The 10721-nt window shown below is 34.7% G+C and overlaps 1 protein-coding gene across 1 annotated transcript in view; it reads right to left on the reverse strand.

Moving 5' to 3' along the window:
* Papss (3'-phosphoadenosine 5'-phosphosulfate synthase) overlaps positions 1-10520 on the reverse strand; it is a 37454-nt gene extending 26934 nt beyond the window's left edge. Inside the window, exon 1 of the mRNA XM_089233311.1 lies at positions 10147-10520. Within this exon, the coding sequence (XP_089089437.1) occupies positions 10147-10173 (27 nt within the window). The 5' untranslated portion in view covers positions 10174-10520. The remainder of the gene's footprint in view (positions 1-10146) is intronic.
* Between the last annotated feature and the right edge of the window lie 201 nt (positions 10521-10721).

A 10721-nucleotide genomic window follows, 5' to 3' on the forward strand; every position in this document is an offset into this window, starting at 1 on the left:
ATATATATATATATATATATATATATAGGTTACTAGGTTTAACATTTTTCAAAGAAGCAAACTGTAATCTATTTATTAATAACCATTTGCTTATTAATAAATATAAAATTATTATTAATTAATAAATAAAACTTATAAAACTTATTATTTATTTATTTGGTTTATTTAAAAAAATAAGGGAAGAATTGGTAAGTTTAATAGAATCTCAACCTTCATGTCCAACGTGATATTGGGTCTAAAATAGAGAACATGTGGAAACTTTGATATCACAAAATGGCATGTAACAAAGAATTGTTTATGAAAATTTTGTTTGTGTTTACGCTTCCGGGTTTTACGAGATTGCTGAGAGTTCAATAGAGATTTATTTTTCCTCTCTCATCTTGATATTTTTCGACGAGGGACAAGATAATGAGAAATAGACGAAGTTTTTCAGACTGATAAAAAAAATCAACAAAAATGCTCCATCGCTTATAAAAACAAATTTGGAAACACGGAAGAAGTGATTTATTAAAATAAATATTGAATAATTTCAAACTCTTTTTCCCAGACCAAATATCAAATAGAAACAGAGAATATCCACATATATAAAGGTTAAAATCAGAAAATCACGAGGTTGAATAATAATAATTATTATTGTTATTATTCGAATAATTATCGTTCGATCACTATCCATTCTTTGTAAGTACTATGCTTATTTCTAATTCATTGATTTAGGAGATTTTGTGATGATCAAGAATTTCAACAAGTTTACCTACTGGGATGATATACACACGGCATTCCTTTTAATCTGAAATAGCTTGCAAACGGAGACAGAGCTACAGAGCCATGCAACTTAGATAACGGTACAGTAAAATGACTACGATCAATTATACAGGGTGCACAGCTAACAGCTGGCACCGCAATTTACTGGTAAACCGTTCAACCTAAAGGCATACTTCCAGAAAAAGTATCCAAATAACGTGAAGAACTCAGATACGTCATCCGTGTTGCAAGGAGTTGTATAGTTATTAAAATTAAAAAAAATTAACTTTTTATATATGAACACCCTGTGCTCAGAAACCTAATTATAAAGATGTTTCCTTGTCTCTCTTGAGGCGAAAACAATTCAACAAAAACAATTCCAAATATTCGCTGAGATATTTGAATTGAAAAAAGGATAAAATTTTGGGGGACATCATAAACTATATAAAAACGCATTCTCCGTAAGTTTATGCTGTTTTTTTCCGAATTTTTCTCCATTTTTTGAATTCAAATTCCTCAGCGAATATTTCACTTGGAAATGTAGTTTCTTTCGTTGAGAGCTCAGGAGAGACAGAGTAACAACTTTCTAATTAGTTTTTGAGCTAAGGGCGTCCATATAAAAAGTTAATTTTCCTTTAAATAACTACACAACACCTTGCAATATGAATGACAATCTCAGATCCACACGTCATTTGGATACTTTTTTCTAATTGGAAGTTGCCTCTAGGATCAACGGTTCACCAGTAAATTGCGGTGTCAGCTGTTAGCTATGAACCCTGCATATGTATGTCTGCAACAACCAGTAGCACTGCAAGTGGAAAATTCTGGTAGATAGTAATTGAAAATCGGAAATGAGCAACTTTTTTTTTTCATGCACATTGGAGTAGTACAAAATGATACACAGTGTACGCGAAGATGATGAACTGTTGGCTTCATAAAACAGTCCCTATACACTAGAGGCCCCGAGCCGTGCTCTGGTGTTCCCATGTGTTCGGACGGCCATACGTGTGTATTCTAATAAATAGGAGTAGTACTTTTAAAAATCACAAACATGTATCGAGGCTAATTCGAGTGGTGAGCTCTTCAAACTCACACGACATTGTCCGGCATTGTTATGTTATTTGATATCAGGGGTGGCCAACAGCTGGCCCTCGAGCCACTTGCAGCCAGCAACGAGGTAAAATTACTGCCTTATTGAATTTATTTTCCTTATCATTATTTAAGCCATTATTTTCAACAGACCTAATTAACAGACTATTTACATCAATTATTTCTAGTGATGAAGTAACTGGCTATGTTGTTATCACACTTCTTTTTTGCACACACGTATTTGCTCTTAAAATTTGTTATAGGCATTTTTACACCATTTCTTTCCGCCACCTCGTTAGGCAAGTTGCCTTTTTATGGTCTTTGTATTTGTAGCCGAATGCATATTTGGTGTTCTGCTCACAGTAACGGACGTTTTCCAAGTTGATCGAAAATACAACTGATTAAGCTACGCATACCTTTGAAGACCGGACACACCCTGCTTCCTATCTCAGAGATATCGAAACGTTCCCGAAGGATGGGAGCTAATCTTTAATAATTTCAATTTTCTAATAATAAGAGGAAAAATGTGTAATATTGGATGGTCGTGTTCATATTGTGCCTTTGAACAAGTGAGTTCCATACACGGACACGATGATTATTTGTTTCGGAAACCGAGAAGCAGTCATCTTTAAATTTCGACATAGCAGGTTGGTGGCATTCCACGTTAAAGCAGGCTAAACACTTTCTCAAACCAAAATACCGATATTCTGTTTCAAGAAATAATAAGATGTGTAATAATAAGTACTCAAGTAATACGAATACATGTACCGCAAATCTGATCAAGTGTAATCTCATGGACATACAGCAGCACCAGGTCGTGCGTATGCATATCCTTTCACATTACAGATAGTCTGCCTGGTCCATGCCAATCTAGTCCATTTTATCTTGGTACTATCATGGGTTCACTCATTCCGGATAGTCAGTACTATCCATGCGACTCGCTTTCCGTTCCAATAATAAAATTCCTCTTGAAGTCTACCAGTCCGTGAATCAATTCTTTGAGTGTCTATTCGACCCGTGCGACCCCACCGCTTGCCAAATAAGGAGTTAGGAATAAAAAAAAATTGCAGAAAATTTTAGAAAAAATTTTTGTCTGTAAAATTTAAACTATGAATGTAATTGAATGGACTAATTTGCAAAAGAAACAGTAATTTTTGATGAACTGCATCTACTAGCTGGAAACCAGATAAACAATGGATATATGGATAAACAATGGAACGCAGGTGTCGAGGAGATATGATCGAAGTGTTCAAAATTTTCAATGGGATGGATAGGATGGACCATGAACTTTTAGTACACCGCCAATCAACTGCTTTTACAAGGGGACACCAGTATCGATTGGTGAGGGACAATGCAAGGTTATGGTGTCGCAGGGAATTTTTCTCTAATAGGGTTGTTAATAAATGGAATAGCTTACCCTCGGAGGTAGTAAATTGTAACACAATTGACACGTTTAAAAAGAAATACGATAAACATGTTGGGGTAAATCGAGAAGCTATCCATACTTAGAATAAGACAACCATAAGTATTCTTTATGGGCGTTGTATAATATTTTATCATGTGTATATATTGTTTATAATTTGTGTTAATTGCATTTTTAATGGGGTTGCTGTATTTTTGAAATATATGACATCCATATTTTTATGGGCATCTTTTTATCAGCCACCTCGTTGGGCATTTTGCCTGTTGTGGCGTTGTATTTGTATTTGTATTTATATATCCCTATCAGTTTATAAAGAAGTGGAACCCAGGAGATAAAATTTCAATGACTAAATTGCCAGTTTTTCACAATATTACTTATGGCGGACACAAATCTGCGAGTTTTCTGGGTCATTTGACTTGCGTTGGATACTTCTTAAGATATGAGTGTTTAAAGAATTTCGTCACGCAACTTTTTGCAAATGCTCCCAGTATCATCAGATAATTTAAAAGACATATTCACGTCAAAAACTTCATACACAGAACTTGGTTGCATCTGATTATATATTCATCTCAATTAAAGACCTTAAAAGCGTCAACGTCGATGGAAACGACACCTCGGTTATAACGACAAAACTTCGTGGATTCTTCTAATCTGTCGTTATAACTGAGTTTGACTGTAAAATGATGGGTAATGCTTCCTGTTTTTTACTTTCATTTCTAGTTACGGTATCGCTAATGGAGATGGTATAACAGCTTCAGATGTAAGATCTTGTGATTGTCTCAATACAAGTCTTTGACAAAGACAGTTTCTAAATGAAGGCAATGATTGACTTGTGTAAGAGTGAAATTTATATTGTAGCTACGTTGTAGCGTCAATGAATTAATTTTAGGCGGGAGAGAAATTGTTTTGGCGTGAGGCCAATGTTAGAAGGTCAATAGACTTATGATCTTTATCCTGCTCTTATGATTTCCATCACTATACAGTACCAACAACTATTGCTACTGATTTTTTGTTAGAAAAAATATCTTAGATCATAGTTTCCCACACTTTCGGTTTCATCTCGCCCCCTTCATCAGAAATTTATTTCTCTCATCGCCTCCCAGCTCAAGAGAATCCATGGGATCCTATGTTATACCAGTAGCTTCTATCGCCCCCTGGACCATTCCATCGCTCACCAAGGGGCGATATTGCCCACTTTGAAAAACACTACCTGAGATGCTCAATCATGTTTTATGAAATGGATTGCATAGTTAGCTGACATACGCTGGTGGAACACATGATTGTAAGTAACGACAACGATTTCTTTTATTTTTGAAAATGAAAATTATCTATGCAAATTAATTATGGAAATGGAAATTACCTATGCAAATTAATTTTGTAAATCTCATTATCTCTGCTGCGTCAAGGGGACACCCGTATCGTTTAGTAAGGGAAAATTCCAGGTTGCGGTGTCGCAGGGAATTTTCCTCATGAGGTTGTGGATAAATGGAATAGTTTACCTTCGGTGTCGTGAATTCTAACAAAATTGTAACACGTTTAACCCTTTAATTGGTAAACATTGAAATAACCAGATGAGAAACATTTTCAGGGGTTATACATTAAACAAATGGGTACCCTGAATGGTATTACATGGAAAAAAAAATATGATCAATATTTTTAAAAATATGGGATAGTGCAATTCAGGGAACACACGCTGGATTTATACAGGGTGTTCTGTTAATGGACCGAAAAACTCAGAGGGTTGTTAGTAGACATCAAGAAGAACAAAATTACAATGGAATATGGTGTCTCAAACCACGTTGACAGGGTGAAAATCACGAAAAAGCATGCGGATCTGAGTCCAGAGGAGACGAAAGGTGGATATCAATTGATCGTTGAATACGTTCGGGGCTTCGCTCACCATATCTGACGTAAGCAGCGTCGCGAAACGCATGTGCTGGGGTAGGATCACGCGCTGCGGTAGTAAGCACGTGTAGCAGTTAATTGTCAGTTTCAATGAGTATCGTGATGGCTGACTACACGAACTAGGAATACTCTGATATGCATCTAGTATGTAATTTACGGTCGAGCAGATGGCAATGGGCGCTTAGCACAGCGGATGTACCAACAGCAATATCTGATGAGGCGTTGTCCGCACCATACTACATTCTCCACGATCGATCGACTGCTACGGGAGACGGGGACCTCCCACCCAACATCGTCGAATCTTAATCCATGTGATTTTTTCCTATGGGGTCACCTTAAATCACTCGTTTATGCGATGCCTGTGGAAGCACAGGAGGATCTCATAGAGGCGTGGATTGTCGCCGCTACTGCAGACATCAAAAGCATACCTGGTATCTTCGAGTGCGTCCGGGAATCGGTTTTTACGTCGTTGTAGACTGTGCAATGACGTCAGCGGCTGCCACTTTCAACAAATCTTATAATAATTAATCAAATAAATCTTTTTGTACTTATTGTTGTACTTTTTGTCTTTCCAGCGTGACGTCGAAACCTGCATGCGTTTTTCGCGATTTTCACCCTCTTAACGTGGTTTGCGACACCATGTTCCATTCCAATTTTTGTTCCTCTTGATGCCTACTAACAACTCTCTGAGTTTGTCGGTCCATTAACAGAACATCGTGTGTGATTTACCCAGATTTGAATAGTATAAAAATATCATTTATTGCTTACCAACTTACTTTTTTATCATTGTTGAAAAATGCGCAGCAATATGCCTCCTCCACATATGGTATTTCCCTCAAAAATGCAATGGTCAAAAATCGTTCTTGCTTGGCTTGTCAAGAAATAGGAGACGTACTTTTCAGTCATTCTGCTGGTAATTATAGAAACTTCATAAACATCTCCCAAGTAAAAATCGAATGTTTAAGAATTGCTTAGAAGCATTATTGCCGAAAGGAGCTCAAAATATGAAATGCGTTTACTTGAAAAATATAAGTAAACCATGTCACTTGTGAGAGCAACATCGCCCAAATAAAGGTTTCAAAAGAAACACGATGTTCATTATGGGAGGAAGACAACCATAATCTTTTTTAAGGTTATGTTATTTTTTAATCTTTTTTTTTATTACCGATATACTATTTAACACATATATATATAGTTAGTTATTAGTTACTTTTTTGTGATACATGTTCTTATATTAGGTTGCTGTATTTTAGTTATGTATGACATCCATATTTTTTATGAGCATCTTTTTCAAGCCACTTCATTGGGCAATTTGCCTGTTATGGCCTTTGTATTTGTATTTTGAAGATATAGTTTTTACTTTTATTCCTGAGTCTGACTATGTCAAAGTATGCATTTACTTTGCAGGATTATTTAGTCATAATAATGTTCACGTCGGGCTTCTCTGATACTTGATTTGCAAATTTTTATAACGAAAGAACGTTAAGTGTTTTTTTGGACGGAAGGTATGAAAGCTTAATTTTCTTCATAATAATTTAATGTATACAGCGTGTCCACTCTTATCGTTGTCCATAAGCTAATTCTGTCCGTGAGTCTTTGAAAGAAAACTTCCTAAAAGAGTGTGTATCAAATGTTGTCACTAAGTCGTTCTAAAAGTAACTCAAGCCGAAAAAAAGTATTTTTTTGAAAAGTTACAGAATTTTTTGGATTTCTGTACGATCCCTGGTCCCTATATACTAGTCAAATTTAGCAAAAATATCTTCATGCACTGGCATATCAAACAAAAAAAAATCCATAATTTTGCCACTGAAACCGACCGAGTTATAAAACGTTGAATTTTATGAACTTTAGGCCTAATCCGTTGCCAGAAAATACTTTATCCCAGTGAAAATTTTATGGACCATATAAAAATTTGCATCTAATAGCCAGTGTGATTTTCTTGAATTTCATCCAATGACAAAGAGTTTGGATGTTTCTGATGAATAAATTAAATTAATCGAAACTATTTGTGTTGGGAATAAATTTGTTTATGATCTCCATTTCTCATCAAAAAAGGTGCTTCAACTTTGCTTAGCTATAACTCGGTTAATTTTGGTCGTAAAATTATGAATTTTTTTGGATATTATTTATACATGCAGTCAAACCTCTCTTTCTTGAAAACTATTTCTCGAAAACTCTATTTCTCGAAAAACTCTATATCTCGAAAAAAAAAATTCCTTGCATTTAGATCAATGAATGCATTTTCACCGGAGGCAATTACCCCTTAATTTTTCAAAAACAGTTTTTATGAAAATTACTCGCAAAAAGACTTTCCCCTCGATTCTTCTTACACTATCAATGAGTTATTGATATAACTCTTTGATCACCGAAGTTTCTAGTTATAAATATTTGGGTGTAATTATTTCTGCCGATCTCCCCGTTGGAATCTCTATGTTGATTACGTCTTTCATTTGTGTCTCCAAAAAATCTTTTTTCTTCGTCGAAACCTCAAGAACTCCACCCGTCACCTCAGACATCTCTGCTTCCAAATCTACATCCTTCTTGTACTCTCATACGCCAGTGAAATCTGGGACCCCCCCCCCCCTTTCCTCGAATAATTACCGATTGGAACAACCTCCCGTCAAACATTATTGATTGTACAACAGTTTCTCATTTCCTTTGTAACATCAATCGTTTCTCTCAAACTTTATACCACCGCATAATATAGGCTTCGTATAGACCCTTCTATATATCCCTTGTATAGGCTTCGGCCAAGCAATATTGTGTAAATAAAATAATAATAAATAAAGCGCATTGTGTTCACATGGATCTTATCAATCATAGGCGGGTACTACGATTGACAAGGGGTGGATGCCACGTGAATGTCTTGTTCAGCATGGCAAAAAGTCAGCCAACAGACAATTCAAAATTGCTTCAAGAAAGCTTCGATTTTGGAATCAGTCATCTCACTGATGAAGGATCAGATGGTGGTTCACTTGAATTTCAATGATTCTAAGAACAATGTTGAAAATGAAATTTCAAAGCATATTGAGGCATTATTAAAAAACACTTGAAGCTAGAAATTTCATTTTCCGATTTTGTGGAAATGGACAAGTTCGCTACAAACTTGCAGCACCTTGACTAATATCGAAATTATTGTTGAATGTATGGCCGACTCGGGTAACTAAAATACAGCAGAAAATGCTGCAGAAGGAAATAACAGTGAAAAATGCTTTGAACACGTGCTGTAAAAACGCTGCATTATTTTCTGGAGCAAACTGAGAAGATAGGATCCGAAATATTTGCAGCTCTTGCTAGTATAGATGATATTGTAAAGGCTCAAAAGAACAGAAAATATGCATTAATCTAAGCTTACAGATTATGTTAAAAAAAGGTATGTAAATAAAATTGAATTTAACCCCAAAAAAATTCGAACGTATTTTACTGTATTTTCATATAGTGTGATTGAACATATTGATTGTGTAACTTAACCAATAATTTCATTAGTATATAGTAAAATATAGTACAGTACAGTATTTTTTAGTTTTTATCACTCGAGTTTTTCTTTTTTTTATCGTGTTTTTTTTTTCTTTTTACAACAAAAACTCTCTATCTCGAAATTTTTTTCTGTCCCGTCAGTTTCGAGATAGAGTGGTTTGACTGTATATAGAACACGGGAAAGTTAAAAATTCAAATTTTGTAACTTTTAACAAATAATTTTTTTGATTTTAAACAGCTTCTACGATGAAAGATGAAATTTTTGGCACGTTTGAAGCATTTTATCGTAACTGGAAGTTTTTTCTATGGCAGATGGTTAAGGAATTCGCTATCGGACAATAACAGTGAAGTATGATCAAACTAAACATCGGAGCCATGCGGTCATTTTCAGGTGAATCTAATTACATGCTTAATTTGGGCGCTTATCGAACTGGCGGACCATTGTTGGAAAATCTTGGTCGATGAGGTGCATCAAGTTTTTATCTTAAATTTAATAAATAGGGAATAAAAAGACTCGATTTACCAGAAATTGTGGGACAAAAGGTGTATGATCTTCTGGGTTCTCTAAGCAGCAATCATCTAAAATTATTGGTCATTGTCACAACATGAGTCGTAACCAGATGGATAGTGGTTCCTTTTGAGTATTATTCAACGATATATATATTTAAATATGTGGAATATTCTCTTTGAAATAAATATATTGACAAAAAAAAACTCGCATATAAATATGGTATTCATCCACTATAACAGCGTTTCTCAACCTGTGGTCCGATGGCAGAGTTGATAAAATTATTTACCCGTTGTAATTAATATTAGTAATATCTCCATATGGGTTCAAATAAAATTATACTTTCATACTTAGTTTCACCATACATCATCGAGGAGAATGCAGGAAATTGCGATCCTAAATACAGGATATCACTAAATTTTCCAAAAAATTACAATCTGATAATTACTCCTAAAATTGTTGAAGGGTGTTGAAATAAAGGGCTGCTACAAATCACAGTGAACAAAAATGTATTTCTCGAAGAAAATATTCAAATATTTTTGAATATTAGACCATATATTATACAATGAAATAGACCATATTTCATTGAGAAAAAAAAAATCGATAAACTAGGATCCTAAATAATAATGCGTAAAACATGGGACATCACCAATTTTCATCAAAAACATTGTCGGAAGTATGCACAATCACCAATCGCAATTAAAATTCCAAAAAAATGTATCGTAGGAAAAACGGGACAAATGTCTTTAAAAAATCGGAACATCGAAAATTACAGGAATGTCCCGTAATACGGGACACAGGTGGTCCGTCACATTGTTTCCGACATTTTACTGGTTTCAGAAAGGTTGAGAAACACTGCACTAGAAGTTCAAACTTTTCGACCATTCGATTGGTACCATGATGTTGTTTTTTTTCTCCCAAAAAACATTAGCTTTTTTGTTATTATTTGTGCTTTGTTTAATTTTTCAAAATTAAAATCTATAAATACAATGCATATTCTTACCAGTTTATGGACATCATTATTGAACATCTCCGCTTAATGCGAAAGAAAAAAAAATTCCCGCACAGAACAGCAATAAGTTTATAAGCAGTTTCCGCTTTGACTGTCGATTGACGAATGACGCAGTTCAAACGTAACTTTTTGCTCCTGATACCATGATAGTCAATAATACGATGATAAAGGAACATAAATTTTGAACAAATAAAAAAAAAATAACGTATTGTGATATCTTCTAAATATCTCGGATCACAAATATTGCCTTTTGCCCATTGCCCACTTGAAAAAGTAGAGAATGTTTCAAAGTAAATAGAACTCGGGTTATTTAACCCTTTACACACATTTCAATCCTTTATGTTCGTTGCGCGATCCATAACTCACTGGGAAAAAAATTACATTCAAGGTTGAACGTTATTTATCTCCAACTTCCATAATTAAGAAAATCGATATCATCATTTATCGGAAATTATTTTTGTGTTTTACTAACACTTAGCGGTTTTGTCAGTTCTTGGAAGTTAAATGATTGTTCTTTTTGATGATCATTGAACTTTCATAAATTCAATGATTATCTAAAATAACGA

This window comes from Pholcus phalangioides, unplaced genomic scaffold (assembly GCF_987345545.1).
Source record: "Pholcus phalangioides strain wild (caught in Gottingen) unplaced genomic scaffold, Ppha-v1.0 ptg000007l_1, whole genome shotgun sequence".
Classification (NCBI taxonomy): Eukaryota; Metazoa; Arthropoda; class Arachnida; order Araneae; family Pholcidae; genus Pholcus; species Pholcus phalangioides.